Genomic DNA, 15,724 nt, shown 5'->3' on the forward strand with positions numbered 1-15,724 from the left:
ACCACGTGGTGTTGTGTTGTGGAGTCAGTGTCAGTCCTGTGTGTAAAGTCACAGCACCACAGGCCCTCAGGTCAAACACACACTTGACCACAGGCCCTCAGGTCAAACACACACTGCAATGGACATGAAGTCAATCTGTATCCAGTCATGGAATCTTGTGACTGGTTTGCATTTCTGGGCTTCAGAGCTTTGGGACACCTCCAGAGTTAGGTCACTATTTGGGGAGGACCTGTTTGCAGGGCTATGGGGAGAGAGCGGGGGAGTGGGGTTGATCAGGGCTATGGGGAGAGAGCGGGGGAGTGGGGTGGTCAGGGCTATGGGGAGAGAGCGGGGGAGTGGGGTTGATCAGGGCTATGGGGAGAGAGTGGGGGAGTGGGGTTGATCAGGGCTATGGGGAGAGCGGGGGAGTGGGGTTGATCAGGGCTATGGGGAGAGAGCGGGGGAGTGGGGTTGATCAGGGCTATGGGGAGAGAGCGGGGGAGTGGGGTTGATCAAGGCTATGGGGAGAGAGCAGGGGGAGTGGGGTTGATCAGGGCTATGGGGAGAGAGCAGGGGGAGTGGGGTTGATCAGGGCTATGGGGAGAGCAGGGGGAGTGGGGTTGATCAGGGCTATGGGGAGAGAGCAGGGGAGTGGGGTTGATCAGGGCTATGGGGAGAGAGCAGGGGGAGTGGGGTTGATCAGGGCTATGGGGAGAGAGCAGGGGGAGTGGGGTTGATCAGGGCTATGGGGAGAGAGCAGGGGGAGTGGGGTTGATCAGGGCTATGGGGAGAGAGCGGGGAGTGGGGTTGATCAGGGCTATGGGGAGAGAGCGGGGAGTGGGGTTGATCAGGGCTATGGGGAGAGAGCGGGGGAGTGGGGTTGATCAGGGCTATGGGGAGAGAGCGGGGGAGTGGGGTTGATCAGGGCTATGAGGACAGAGAGGGGGAGTGGGTTTGATCAGGGCTATGGGGAGAGAGGGGGGAGTGGGGTTGATCAAGGCTATGGGGAGAGAGCGGGGGAGGGGTTGATCAGGGCTATGGGGAGAGAGCGGGGGAGTGGGGTTGATCAGGGCTATGGGGAGAGAGCGGGGGAGTGGGGTTGATCAGGGCTATGCGGAGAGAGCGGGGGAGTGGGATTGATCAGGGCTATGGGGAGAGCGGGGGAGTGGGGTTGATCAGGGCTATGGGGAGAGAGAAGGGGAGTGGGGTTGATCAGGGCTATGGGGATAGAGCGGGGGAGTGGGGTTGATCAGAGCTATGGGGAGAGCGGGGGGAGTGGTGTTGATTTGGAAAAGCTCTTTTCAAAGAGCCGGCTCAGACACTATCACAACAACAACTTGCCATGTAGCGCCATTCATGCAGGGGTAGTGTCCAGTAGCGCTTGACAGATCAAATGACAGATACAACAGATACATCAGATCAAATGACAGATACACCTGGTATCTCTTTATTGACTTACGTTTTCGTGATCAATATTCAATAAATGAAAACGGTAAGGAAGGAGGAAAATGACTAATCCAGAACCAAAGTGTTAAACACAACGTCAGGCTTGTATTACAGCAACAGTTAGCATTGCAGATACTGCAGGTCCTCACTGCGAAATAATGAAAAACACTAAATCTGGCTTCTTAATCCCAACCTTTGCACAACAGAAACTTCACAAGTAATATAAAACATGTTGCCCAGAATTCAGGAAACATATAACTAGCAAAACATTGTGAAAGGCACTGAAGTGTACTTCAGTGAGAGCACAGAATGACAACACATCCGAACTCTGGCACTACATCTCAAGTCATGTCCAGTTCATGGTCAAATCCATTGCATTGTAAACCTGTGGAGAGAAACACAAAAAGTTCAGTTCTGTGTGTTCTAAACCCTCAACAGCAGCCGGACTCTCGCACCACTTTGTGATTTATAAAAGTTCTGGGTTTGTGATCTGTGAGGAACCCAGAGTTAGAGCAAATCCTGTGAGCTTTCTCTCTCTCTCACACAGACACAGCACCAAGTTGTTTTCAAGCTGAATCCAGCCTCGCCCATCACACGTCAGTATTCTTAAACAAACTTAGTAATGTTTTTCTTGGGAGAGAGAGAGGGTGGGGCTGGGGAGGAACTTTTACAAATCACGAAAGTGACTTTCTCTTAACAAAAAAAAGCGAAACAAAATACACCGATTTTCTTTTATCTATTAAAAACCAAACATGAGTAAATCGTAGGAGTTTGTAACGAAAATAAGTTTTGCAAACCTTGGAGAGAGGGGGAGAAAGAGAGAGAGGGAGGGAGAAGTCAGGCTAGGAGGAGAGGCTCCGGGCTCGCTTTCTCTTCATCTCGCTATTGCGAAGCTTCTCCGCGATCTTCCTCTCGTGTCCCGATGGCAAGGGCCGGTTAGTGTTTTGCTCCATCTCTCTCTTGCTCCTGCCTTTGCCCCCGGAGTGAACAGGGTAATCCTGCAGGTTATAGTAATCATAGTGATCGTAGTGAGCTTCCTCAAAGGAGTCGAGGCTGTCCTTGTCATGAGACATGTTGAGTTAGTTCGGTGAAAGTGAGCGAGAGAAAGAATGAGAGGAGAGAGACTGTGCAGATCAGATCTCCAGACGTTCTTTGCTCAGCAGCAGGACAATGTGTATGGAGCCAGGCGAGGCAGCTTATGTGTAAATAACCCGCATCAGTCAGTGTGTGTGGCCCTGAGCCAGGCTGTGTGTGTGTTCATTGGCCACTGTGATGTCAGGCCAGTTTGGGCCGGGCTGCTTTACTGACTGGGTTTTTTATATAACACAAGTCTTGCGAAACACATGTACTCTCCCCTCCTCCCCCCTTAAAACGAGTTGGTGACAATTGTGGATTGATTGCTGCACCCCAACTGGTGGAGTTCATCAGCTCAGTTCGGGGAGGAGGCGGGGAATGGAACAAAGCCCTATTCAAAAGCACACCCACAGCTTCAAATGGTATACATAAACATTTGAAGAGGAACATACACTGTAAAGTTAAGGGGGAGAGAGAGTAGGGAATAATAATAATCCTTGCATTTGATATAGCGCTTTTCACGACGGGAGGACGTCCCAAAGCGCTTCACAGAATATACTGTAAAGTGAATTGACTGTATATTTGTGGGCGAACGCGGCAGCCAATTGCGCACAGCAATGTCCACAAACAGTCGTAGATTGAAATTGACCAATTTATTCTTGTTTTTTGTTTTGGAGGGATTATTATTAGGCTCTGTGTGGACTAAGGAAACTTGCCCAAGGTTTCGCCCTCTGCCTGGAATTGAACTCAGGTCTCTCTCTTGCAAAGCGAGTGCTCTAACCACTGAGCTACGGGACTCCACATGATTATTTGGGGAGGATTAGAGAGTTCCAGTGGGGGAGCAATCACTAGCACACACTATGGGGAGAGAGCAGGGAATGGGGTTGGAGTAGAGAGCTCCATTGGGGTAGCGAGCACCAGCACAGACACGATTGGGAGAGAGCAGGGAATGGGATTAACAACACGAGTCCCGGAGTGATCAGTGTAGAGAGCTCCAGTGGGGAGCGAGCATGTCACTAGGAACAGGTTTGCTTACTAATACCTTCTCCTTCCCATCAGTAACAGAAGCCCGGGGGCAATGGCAGACAGCGAGATGTGATGAGAAAGCTGACTCTCACTGTGCCATGTTTATTGTCACATCAATATAAAATAATTGCACAAATCTGACATTTATTTCGATGGTTACAGTTCTGAGTTAAACACAGTGGTACACACATTATATACACAAAAGGCCTGGCAAAGCCCCGCCTCATCCCAAAATCTCACTCCCAACAGGAAACACCAGGCTTCCCCACAGAGCAGAGCCGGGTCCCAGCCCAGGCTGCCCACTGGCCAATCCCTCATGGCACTTGGTGCTCAGATGAATGATCTTGTAAGAGCAATCATGTGATCCACGCCACACGCCACATCCAGCACCTCTCCCGGGACAGTCACCTGGGAAACGGGATAAACAAACACATGAAATTCCGGCCTCTTCAGCGGCTCAGAGACTGCAGCAGTGAGGAGGTTTTAATAATAATAATAATAATCCTTGCATTTGATATAGCGCTTTTCAAAGCGCTTTTCAAAGCGCCTCACAGAATAGACTGTAGAGTGAATTGACTGTATATTTGTGGGCGAAATGCGGCAGCCACTTGCACACAGCAGCGTCCCACAAACAGTCGTGGATTGAAGTGACCAATTTATTATTTTTTTTTTTGAGGGATTATTATTAGGCGTGTGGAGTAAGGAAATTTGCCCAAGGTTTCACCCTGTCGGGAATTGAACCCAGGTCTCTCGCTTGCAAAGACTGAGCTACAGGACTCTTTACTACATTTACAGGCTACAGATTGAGCATGACAGGCCGAATGGGATAGTGTGAGACGGATCCCGGTGCCTACGATAAAGTGAGATCTTACCCGCCACGGGAAGTGCTGGTCGTCAGGTCTCCCGATCCCCAGGCAACCGCGCAGGTTCTTCCCCCACACGAACAGCTCTCCTTGATCTGTAACCCAGAGCAACTGTCAGCACACACACCAACTGGGGCAGTAAACCATCTCAAACTGCTCCATCGTTTTGCCTTGTGACAAACGTGACTCAGAGACACACTCCCCCTGCATTACAGACACTCTCCTGCATCTTGAAGTGAATGCCTCGCCCCCTCCCTATATAAATGCAAGTTGTTGTTGTTTACTTACTGGTGATGGCTGCAAAGTGGTTGAGGCCGCAGCGAATCTGATCGACCCGGACATGAGGAGCGAACTCTGAGCGACCAAACAGCGTTCCCGGAATCATCTCCGGCACTTGGGATTCTGACAGATCTGGGCCTTTGCCCAGAATTCCATAGCCCCACACAAAGACATCACCATCTCCTGCGGGATCACAGAGAGACACTCCTTCCTCTCAACAAAAGGCCTGATTCTGTGTCTCAATAGGAGGATAAATAATCTGTGCATTTGTTACAATGTCTTATGACGACATAAAAATATCTCAAAGCACTTCACAGGATTTATTACAAAGTGCAGTGACAGGGTTTTGTAAGATGATCGCGGCAGACTACTTGCGCACAGCAATTTCCTGCAAACAGCCATTGACTGATTTTATCTAGGGGGAGGATTGTCCGTCAGGACACCGGGGAGAGAAACTCCCTTTTCTTTCCACGTCGCGGTGATCTTTAACATGTGCCCGGACAGGCCGTGACCAGTAAAAGGACGAGACTCACGGTTCAGAACAGCTGCGTGGGACCCACCGCACGCTGCCTGTGCCACCTTCCCAACTCCAGCAAATGGCAAATGGCGCGGAGCCAACAACTGTAACAGAGAACACAGTCACTACACATACTGTACCCCTCAGCCTCATCCCTCACTAACCCCCTCCGCTTCCCCCCACCCCCAGTGATGTCTGTTATTGTGCGGCTCCACATTCACTGACCTGTGTGGACTCAGTCACTGCAGAAAGCTGCATATACTCAGAGTTGCCCCAGCCAAACAGGTGGCCGTCTGCAGACACGGCTAGACAGAAGTCTCCGTACGTGGCCACCTGTACGATATCCACCCCTGCGATGTCCCCCTGCACCTGGGCCGGCCGACTGCTGATGTTGTGGTGCCCGAGGCCTGGGGAAAGGAGAGTGAGTGATTGTCAGGGCATAACACACACACATCCCAATACATATACACACACACCCTGATACACACATACACCCCAATATACACACACATAAACACACACCAGAGATCGGATGTCAGTCCCGTGTGCAAAGTATTCAGCAGGAAGGAAAATGGAGCCGGTTGTTTATGGCTCTTTCCTCCTCACGTTGAATAGTTGCCACTCTCCTGTTCTCACCTGTTTGCCCATCTGCTCCCCACCCGCAGGAGTAAACCTCTCCCTTGTCTGTCCTGAAGAGGCTGTGATCTTGTCCACAGGAGACCTGGAAATCAGGGAGACAGGAGGCAGGTGAGCACAGACAGTGGAGCAATTCTCAATGTGTACAACCAAGAACAGAGACTGTGGAGGCCACAGGCTTCTGGACAGACACCAGGAGGTTATTAAGGCACCAGGAAGTGTTTATTTGCATACAAAGGGGAACGAATGACTGGAAAGCAGTTATCAGGAGGCTTTGAGGCCAGGGCGGTGAACTCCCTTATAAACAACTGGATGGTGTAATGGGAGGACAAGAGGCGTGGAGGAATGAGATCAAACAGGCCAAAGATTCTTCAGCTGAATCTCACGTGCTATCTCGTGTAATCATCTGTGATCTGGTGTGAAAGCAGAAAGAAGAAAGACGCGAAACAAAGGAAGCATTTCAGTCCTTCTGAACCGTGAAAGCTTTTCATTCCGTGATCGTGTTTTTCAGGATCAATCATCACGTCACTGCTCACCTCCACAACCTTCCCGTCAATGCCTTCGATCCGGTGAATGATGTGACTGCCACTGAGAGAGACAGAGACAATGTCAACGCCCCTCATCGTCACACATATCCCCATCTGCTCCCCCTGCCCCTGCCGTCCTCACCCCCTCACCCACCCGTTGGCTGTGAGTGCAGGAGCTCAGAACCCCCTACATTACATTGCAGCCCAATCACTGACCTGTAAATCTCTCCATCTACCATGTTCCTGCCACACTGTCCATAGGCATTGTTCCCCAGACTGAAAACTACAAACAAACCATAATCAGTGACAGGAGACTGAGCTGTCGACCCTCACCGCCCGGAACCCAGCCTGAGCCAGATCTGTTACAGTCGCGATCCACAGAAAATGTCTGACGTTACAATGCATTGTCTTAACCACACATGCCTCCCTCATGGTCGGTCAGGACGAGGGAGTGAGCTCGCCCACAGGCCACCTGCAGCACCCGAGTATCCTGAGGCTTTTCCAACGGCAGCGGCACTGGAGAAGGTTCCAGGACGTATTCGTAGCACTTTGCTGAAAGGACACAAGTTACAGCAGTGGGTGGAGAGCACGCACACATGCCCCCCCATGTGCCTGAGACCGGCCTTGCTTCGAGACCACCATTCCTCATGCTCGCCGCCCCCCCCTCCCCAGCCATGCCTTTCATGCCTCCCTCCTCTGAGACCATGCTGGTGACTCACTTCGATCACGTCGACTCCTGTGAAATCCAATCTGTGAGTCTTTATTGAGTCCCATCCCCCAGAGCTTTGTGATGTCCCTGGTCGATGAGGACATCAGTGTAAATCCATAGCCACAGGAAGCAGAGGAGATCTACACACAGAAACCAACTGTAACAAGAAGGCGGTGTTTATGGCACCTGGATAACTGCTGCCGAGTGTAGTGACTGTTTTTAAAGACAAACACAGCAGCCCCGTATAAGCAGCAACACACCAGAAATAGCCCTGGTGCGACTGACTCTCCATCTGGGGGATTGTCAGCCAGGATGGCGGAAGAGAGAAACTTCCTTCTCTATTCCAAAGTGTATATGTGGGAGGGGGGGTGGGGGGAGATCTTTAACATCCACCAAATAAACAGTCACTACACTTTCAGTAAATCAGCAGTCAGAGAGGCTATTGTGCGTGAAGCATGCAAGGATTATTATTATTATTATTAATATAGCGTTGCCGTGGAGTGCTTTGAGACGTCTAAACGACGTGATAAGGCACTGTATCAAATTGTTGATTATAACTCCTTGCTATCAGATTAGAGCAAACTGCTGTTGTCATTTCGCCCACAAAACACAGTCAATTCACTTTACACTATATTCTGTGAAGCGCTTTGAGACGTCTCGAAGACGTGAAAAGCACTATATAAAATACAAGGATTATTATTGTTATAAATCCTGTGAAGCTCTGTGAGAAGTCTGGATGATGCGATCGGGCGCTGTATCAAATACACTAATATTAATAATTGCATTACAGCCCTAATCTGTTTGATGATAATACTAATGTGCATTATTATTATTGCTATTCATGACAATAATAATTACAATAATAATAATAATAATGTGCCTGTAACGGCGAGGCCTGGACTGGACTGGACTCGCCTTGGCCTCCATCTCCAACCTGTACGGGCTGAGCTGTATCTTCCTGGGCTTTTTCCTGCCGCTGTCGGGCAGCACGAAGCTGGGGACACCGAGGGCCCCGGTGGGGGAGAAGCCCCAGACGAAGACTCGGTGGCGCCGCCTGGCTCTCTCCCCCACGTACTTGTGGACGGGAGAGGGCTCATCGCGCCTCCGGCTCGCCGCCTCGGACAGGCCCCTCCGCGGCTCCAGCAGCCACCGGGGCCCGAGGCCGCGGCTCCAGAGGCGGCTGACGATCCCGGCCATCCCCCGGCGCGGCTCAGGCTCCCGGAGCCACAGCGCTCAGACTGACCGCCGCCATTGCTATCGCACTTAACCTTTGAACCCCGTAAAGAGAGTGTCGCCATGACCCCAGGCCCCGCCTCCATGACTCCAGGCCCCGCCCCTCAGGGGCGGGGCCTGGGGTCATGTAGGCGGGGCCTGGGTCATGGAGGCGGGGCCTAGGGCGTGGCCTTGGGGGCGGGGCCTCCCGGGGAGATGATAATACTGTAATCTGTAGCTCAGGCGTCTCAAAGCGCTTCACGGGATACACTGTAAACTGTAGCGACTGTGCGTTTTGTGGGCGAAACGCAGCAGCCAATTGCGCACAGCGGCGTCCCCACACACAGCCGAGGATCGGGTGATCAAGTTATCGTCTTTAAATTTTTCTTCCCTTTTTTTTTAAAAAAAAATAGGGATCATCACCGCCCGGAAAAGTGATCCGCCGATCAGTAGCGACCGGGTTCCTTCGGACTGCTGGTGAACCAAGAACCGCGTGGAGTAACAACAACTTCGCGCCCGCTATGCAGAGCAGCGGCTCAGAGGGCTTAAACAGTACAACAACAACAACAAGGTTCCATTTATAAAGCGCCTTTCACGTCAGGAGGACGTCCCAAGGCGCTGCACAGTTGGGTCATGACTCGAGCAGGGGGGAAATGGTCAGGGTGAGGGGAAGGGAGGGAGCGAGGAGGGGGGAAATGGTCAGGGTGAGGGGAGGGAAGGGAGGGAGCGAGGAGGGGGAAGAGAGTCGAGAGGGGAGCTGAAGGCTCGGTCAAAGAGAAGACCGACCAACGGTCACCAACGAAAACTTGACCAACGTTTCGCTCTACTCAGGAATGAAATCCAGGTCCTCTGGCTCGCAAGGCAAGTGGTCTAACCACTACGCTTCAGGGCTCCAAACTTTGATCCATGGCTTTTTTACATTGGAAAGACATCTTAATGCACTTCACAACATCTACTGTAAAGTGAAGTGACTGCATATTTTGTGGAAGGCAACAACCCATTTGATAGGGATGCCCACGGGGCAGTGACCACAAGTGCGGTTGAAGAGATAGGTTTTTACGTAGGTTTTAGAGACAGAGAAGGGATGAGAGAGGGAGTTTGAGGTTAGGGGTGGCTTGGTCTGAAGGCTTGGTCACTGATGGTGGCTGAGACAACGCAGGGACACGTAGCAGGCCAGGCGAGGAGAGAGGGGTAGGACATCAGACAACGTGAAGGGATTTATGGGAGAGGAGCTTGAAGTCGATCTGGGAACAGGCGGAGGCAGGCGAGGACTCGGGTGATAGCCGTCCTTTGAGACATCCACTTACCGTGAAAGGCACTGTATCAAATCTGAGGATTATTAAAAATCAGCTAGACATATTAATAATAATCCTTGCATTTGATATAGTGATGAGTAGGCGGACCAGTGGTTTTCTGCCTGTTGTTACACTGGCACTGCTCTCTAAACAGGAAATGATAATGGTGATTGTTGCTTTTTACTATTTTCACCACCAAACTCAGCTGCAGGAAATCCCCAAAAAGCACAGACAGGTGTCTTGCACGGTTGTCAAAAAAGCTTCTGGCGGGTTGTAAAAAAGTTATTTCCAAAGCAATCTGTACATTTATAAAGAGCACAGCCACCGTTTAATAGTGTCCATTATACTAGATCAGTTTCACTATCAGAATGCTCCAACTAAAGACGATTAAATTATAAGTTTAAAATGCTCCTTTCCCCTCTAAACAAATCCAAAATCAAGTTTTGGCACAGAACACAGAACAAGTCGGCTTCTCCTTATAGCCCAACAGATAAAACTCTGTCAATTTATAATAAAAATCTGGCAATGATGCGTACACAATACATTCTGAGGACAGTTATTAGGATTTCAAGATTACAAAAGATATTGGGATAAAGTACAACTTTTCCATAGAAAATGTTAGTTTTTATCAATTGTAGCCAGCCTGTTAATGATCACTGCTGGAATACAACTCTGTGTGCGAGCAAACAGAGCAACAAAGAAGCTGCATTTCTGAAGCATTTAACATATCACACTTGTTTCACATGTAGACGTCTGCAGCATTAACAGTAACAGGTGCTCAACTGTTGGGGTGACTGAGGAGCAGGTGATGTGATCAGCGCAGCTACATGCTGCCACTGTGCATGCCACTGAACTGAACCTTCACAGAAAGGTTACTGTGCTCGGTCGTTGCAGGGGATGAATCCCACACAGCTGCCCCGCACGCACCAGCTATCAAGAGTTTTACTCATTGTTTCTGGAAACAAGTGTTCAGCGGTGTATGTGTGTGAGAGAGGTCTGTGGAGTGAGCGAGTCTGACCACAGGTTCTGCTTCTATTGTAAAACTGAAATACATTTTTATATAAAAAGGTAAAAGCGGAATCCTCAGTAGCTCTTCATAAAAGGTCTCAGGTGTACAAAAGAACTGTGTTTGTGGGGACAACTGGGACGAGTGTAACTCAGTTCTTATCCTCTGAGACACAACTGAATTGAACACCCGATTCCCAGTTGTGAGATGGAAGGAGTCTGGTGGAAACATCACGTCTGCCAGTGTAACGCCAGCCGGATGTCTCAGGCACTGTTGGACAATCGCACATCGCCCTCAGGAATTTGCAAATACCCAGTGAAAAGTGCTTCACTTGCTCGCTCGCTTGGTGGGTTCACTCAGCAACCTGCAAGGCCCCATTTCTTGGGGTGGGATGGAGGAAGGGAGAACAGAGGTACAGAGTCGGTGGTCCATTGGGGAAAGATCAGAGATCGTGCACATCCTGGGGGTGGGTGCGCAGCCGCAGGATAGCAGTCCGGTTGTTGCTAGCCCCCGAGACGCTGTCCTTCCCCCCAGTTAAAGCCCCCGGGCCGATCTTCAGGCAGCGGATTGTAGTTCGGATCCTCGTCAGGAGTATCAAACACGGCTTTCCTGGGGAAAGGCAAAATCGGTATGAACATCACTGTTAAAGCAACAAAAACTTCACTTATATAGCGTCCTCCATGCAGGGTAGCATCTCAGAGAGCTTAACAGTGGCGGAGTCTGACTCCGAGCCGAGGGGAGGGGGGAGGTGGCTGTAAGCATGGTCGAACAGGAAATTCTTCAGGCGGGACTTGAAAGAAGAGAGAGGGCAAGGGAGAGGGATTGAGGAAGAGTGTTCCAGAGTTTTGGAGAGTAGTGGCAAGACCTAAGTCGGTGGGGCAGAGAGTGCGAGGGACGAGCAGGAGGTCGGTGCTGGTCGAGCAGAGCTGCCGGGTGGTGGATTGGGGAGTGAGGAGGTCGGAGAGGTAGGGAGGTGCCAGGGAGTGAAGGGATTTGAACACGAGTGTGAGGATCTTGAAGTCGATCCGTTCGGTGATAGGGGGCCAGTGGAACCTGGGCCAGAACTGGTGAGATGTGGGTACAGAGTTTGAATGAGCTGGATCTTGTGAATGGTGGAACTGGGGAGACCGGCGAGAGGTGCATTGGAGTAATCCAAGCAGGAGGTGACAAATGTATGCATGAGGGTTTCGGCTGCATTTGGGATAAAGGTAAAGGAGGCGGACAATGTTGCAGAGGCAGAAGAAAGCGGTCCCGGATGTGGGGGAGGAAGGACAGTTGGGTGTCGAAGCCTAGGTTGCACACTGGTTCGATGAGTCTGACGGAGAGCCCAGGGAGGTTGAGGAATTTAGATCCACAGGAGTGAAGAAGTTGACGAGACCCAAGGAGTATGGCTTCTGTCTTGTCCATATTCAGTTGCAGGAAGTTTACACTCATCCAGACCTTGATGTCTGCCAGACAAGCTGATAGAACATCAGCGGACCTGGAGTTGGTACTATCTTGGTACAAACATGCCACAGAGATTCAAGAACACAGGTGACGGGTTTACAGCGCCTTTCACGTCAGCAGTTCGTGTCCAAGGAGAAAACTTACAAAATCCCCGGAGTTCTGAGCAGCCTTCCTCCTCCAGGTTGGTTTGGAAAGACATCTTCCAAAAAGTAATATATATGGCCGACAGCAATCCCTACAAATCAAAGGGAAGCACAGGTAAGCCACAGATACAGACATGGAGCGCGACAGAGAGATGGGACAAGTTAAAGAGAGGGAGAAAGGGGACAAGGTAAAGAGAGGGAGAGAGGGGACACAGCAGTGAGAGAGAGAGAGAGAGAGAGAGAGTTGACGTGTATTCTTACCCAACAAATCCACAATGATGGAATTGCCCAGTAAGAGGGAGAAGCCCATCAGCACCCAGGGCAGGAAGGGAGCCTGGAAGTTGAGAAGTCCAAAGAAATTCATCCTGACATATGGATTCCTCCTGCTCCATATGTACACCAACATTATAGTGAAGGCCTGACCCAGGAACACCAGATTCACAAACAGGCCGAAGATCTGGCACACCGTGAAGGAAGTCAATTGGAAAATGTGTCATATTTAGCCAACAGCCTGCAGCAGGCACACTGTACAGTTCCCAGGGGAGGGAGAGACCTATAGCAACTAGAGTACCAGTCTGCAAACACTGCGTCCAGCTGTTTCTCTCTATGTATGTGAGTGGGGGAGGTTAAGCTGCCTTCATCCACATCATTTATGGCAGTCTCGTTTTCAATCTGCAGCGAACTGCTGACGTTCACTCCTCCTCCCTTTCCGTTAGAACTTTTTTTCCCCGTTCAATTTGTTTACAATGCATGAGTTCTCACGCCAGACCCTCATCAGGGTCTCCACATCTGCCAACCCAATCCATTCCCACCGTCTTGCTCGCTTCCTCACCAGAATCTTCCTCTTTTTCAAGCACTTAATTCCATTTAAAACAACTGATGGAATCTTCCTCAACTACAGTTTGTGACAGCAAATTCCATATTCCAACCACCCTCCATAGACATTTTTCCTAACATTTAATTCCCTTTCTGATTTGAACCTTAAGGATACGGTCATTAAAAATCCACCAAAGAGAAACATAAAGACAAAGTCTGCTGTTCGGCCTCTGAAGGATCCTTCTTCAAGCATTCGACAGTACCTGTACCTGTGGTTTATTGGTTAAGGAAAAGGATGGCAAAATATTGACAAAAAAGCATTTCAAATAAAAATACAGCGAGCAGAAGATCATTAGAAAACTTCCAAATACAGACACGCTGAAAGCTACTTAAGATAAGCAGGCAGATTCACCAACTTAGACCTGTTGGGCCGAATGGCCTGTTTCTGTACTGTATATTCTAATGTATTCTAAGATAGCTAACCAGATAAACGTGCACGGTCTATCTGACCATTCCCAACTCTTTCCTTTCTCACTCAGCCAGCCCTTTCGCTGTGAAAAACAGCAATCGAATTCTCTCTAAATCCTTATCTCACAGGCCTCAGAGTAAACTGTTCCACGCATCAGCCACTCTCTATGTAACACTGCTGAACCTCAGTCTATTCTCTTAATACACTCCCAATGTATTCACATTACCCAATGTACCAGTTATAAAACATTTCAAATCCTCCTAAAGAGAACATCACCTGGGAGATTGTGATCAGGACAGACAAATCGTCAATTGTTTTTTCACGATTACCAAAACTGGAAACCCAGAGATCTAGTCAGCTGCAACCATCTGACATCAATTTCATTTAAAATTAAAATAATAACTTGCAGTTTTAAGCCACTGGCCAGTCATCAACTGTCAAAGGATACAAGAAAATCATATTAAATAAAAAGTTAAATCCCACTGTGCCAAAAAATAGGAAATTTGTGATTAACCTCCATACCTAAGGAAAAAAAACAGATTCATGTTACACACAGTTGATACCAGAGAACATTAGACTACAGGTTGTTCCTTCCCACAAGAAATGTCTTAGGTCCCCAGCATTTAATATTATATTGAGTCGTCAGGATACAAGGGATCAGCCACAACCCTGGACGTCAGGCACAGATGTGGAGCTGGTAAAGAGAGGTACTAAGTACACAAACCAAAAGTCGTACTTACTTGATAGTGCTTAAATATTAATTCTGGATTGAAGTACAACTGGAAGGGGGTGATGATTTCTAATTGCTGAAAGCGACAGAAAAGAGTTACTGTTAGGGTAGCTAAAGAGTGGCAATGTGAAGTCTGATCCAACATACAGCTCCTCACTTAGATTAAGCAGCAAGCGTCACAGCACACACCACTGATCCCGGGACAGGAACATTCTGTCTCTTCTGGCATGTTATTAAGCAGGCAGATCTTAAACATACCTTAAGAGTCAGTTGCAAGAGTATTGGGAAAAGCAGGTAAACAGGACTGAGGGGAGCTGGCACTGATACCTTGGGCCAAATGGCCTTCTGTGCTTTAATTTCTATGGTTCTATCATTATTTTTTATTTTTTGGCCACATCCCTTAATAACCTTACCTACCAAGGATCTATTCAACTCGTTTTTAAACATCCCAATCTAAGATGAGGAGCAAAAGTGTCTAACTAACAGCCAGGAGGTCAAAACAAAAGAAGGAACAAGCAGGCATATAGTTACTTGTCGCGGCAAGAATACTGGTACAGTACATAAGAAATGGTAGGTGAAAAAAAAACAAGGAGCATCTAGTTTTCCTTCCACCTTCTTGGCGGTAGTAACAATTCCTACTTTCAGTAACTGTCAAAGTAGTGACTGTTTTTGCAGTTCACCTGATGTACAAATATTTGTCATCTCAACTTGGAAGAGTGAGTGTGTTTGTGTGTATGTGCGTGTGAGAGAGGGGGAAATGCCTATAACAAGCCTTGCATTTGATATAGCACCTTATCATGTCGTTGAGACATCTCAAAGGGTTTCACAGGATATATTGTAAAGTGTAGTGACTGTATATTTTGTGGGCAAAAAAAACAGCAGCCAATTGCGCACAGCAGCGTCCACAAACAGTCTTGGATTGAGTGACCAATTTATTATTATTTTTGAAGGGAATACTACCCTTCAAGAAAGCGACCGCCAAATCAGCTAACAACCAGGTTCCTATTTACGGCTCCGCACACAGGGGCGTGTGCGCGGAGTAAGGAAACTTGCCCAATGTTTTGCTCTGACCGGGAATCGAACTCAGGTCCTCTCGCTTGCGAGGCGAGTGCTCTAACCCCACTCAGCTACAGGACTCCGCCTTGGGGTTCCCGGGGCTGTGCCTGGGGTTATCGGCGGCTCTAGTGAAGGGCAACAGCTGGCGGAGCCCCGAGGCCGGCGGCAGAGGCTGACCTTCACCCCGGATACCCTGCCTGTAGTCAGGCCACTAGCGGAGAGTCGGGGCCTTACCACGGCGGCGGTGGTGAGGACGCAGGCGGTGGTGTAGGCCCTCGTCACCACCGGGATCTGCAGGTATTCCTGCTGCAACGTCTGGTACGCCATCTTCCCGCCCGGTCTCTACAAACTCACTGCGCCTGCGCCGCACCGGACCCTCCCGGCTCACTGCACCTGCGCCGCACAGGCCCAGCTATCCGGCGTTGATTGGCCACCTGGCCCGCGAGGGGGACGGGCCACGCACTAAATCCCATAGCTGATTGGACAGCGGGCCCG

The 15,724-nt window shown here is 49.5% G+C and overlaps 3 protein-coding genes across 3 annotated transcripts; all 3 read right to left on the bottom strand.

The window, feature by feature from the left end:
* Positions 1 to 1,393: 1,393 nt before the first annotated feature.
* nupr1b (nuclear protein 1b) lies at positions 1,394 to 2,665 on the bottom strand. The gene is made up of 2 exons (XM_007908446.2): positions 2,223 to 2,665; positions 1,394 to 1,810 (listed from the first exon to the last, which is right to left on the bottom strand). Exon 1 carries the CDS (start codon positions 2,496 to 2,498, stop codon positions 2,268 to 2,270), a length of 231 nt encoding a protein of 76 aa, XP_007906637.1. The 5' UTR covers positions 2,499 to 2,665; the 3' UTR covers positions 1,394 to 1,810; positions 2,223 to 2,267.
* A 987-nt stretch (positions 2,666 to 3,652) lies between these two features.
* On the bottom strand, positions 3,653 to 8,311 carry rcc1l (RCC1 like). Its single transcript, XM_042338614.1, has 11 exons — positions 7,972 to 8,311; positions 7,067 to 7,196; positions 6,771 to 6,899; positions 6,564 to 6,630; positions 6,357 to 6,408; positions 5,821 to 5,905; positions 5,410 to 5,591; positions 5,201 to 5,288; positions 4,677 to 4,850; positions 4,398 to 4,483; positions 3,653 to 3,933 (listed from the first exon to the last, which is right to left on the bottom strand). Exons 1-11 carry the CDS (start codon positions 8,251 to 8,253, stop codon positions 3,856 to 3,858), a joined length of 1,353 nt encoding a protein of 450 aa, XP_042194548.1. The 5' UTR covers positions 8,254 to 8,311; the 3' UTR covers positions 3,653 to 3,855.
* Positions 8,312 to 9,864: 1,553 nt separating this feature from the next.
* derl2 (derlin 2) lies at positions 9,865 to 15,609 on the bottom strand. The gene is made up of 7 exons (XM_007908444.2): positions 15,464 to 15,609; positions 14,184 to 14,249; positions 13,892 to 13,965; positions 13,150 to 13,243; positions 12,420 to 12,615; positions 12,160 to 12,250; positions 9,865 to 11,178 (listed from the first exon to the last, which is right to left on the bottom strand). The coding sequence occupies exons 1-7, from the start codon at positions 15,554 to 15,556 to the stop codon at positions 11,073 to 11,075; spliced, it is 720 nt and encodes a 239-aa protein (XP_007906635.1). The 5' UTR covers positions 15,557 to 15,609; the 3' UTR covers positions 9,865 to 11,072.
* Between the last annotated feature and the right edge of the window lie 115 nt (positions 15,610 to 15,724).

Source organism: Callorhinchus milii, unplaced genomic scaffold (assembly GCF_018977255.1).
Source record: "Callorhinchus milii isolate IMCB2004 unplaced genomic scaffold, IMCB_Cmil_1.0 Scaffold10, whole genome shotgun sequence".
Taxonomy (NCBI): Eukaryota; Metazoa; Chordata; class Chondrichthyes; order Chimaeriformes; family Callorhinchidae; genus Callorhinchus; species Callorhinchus milii.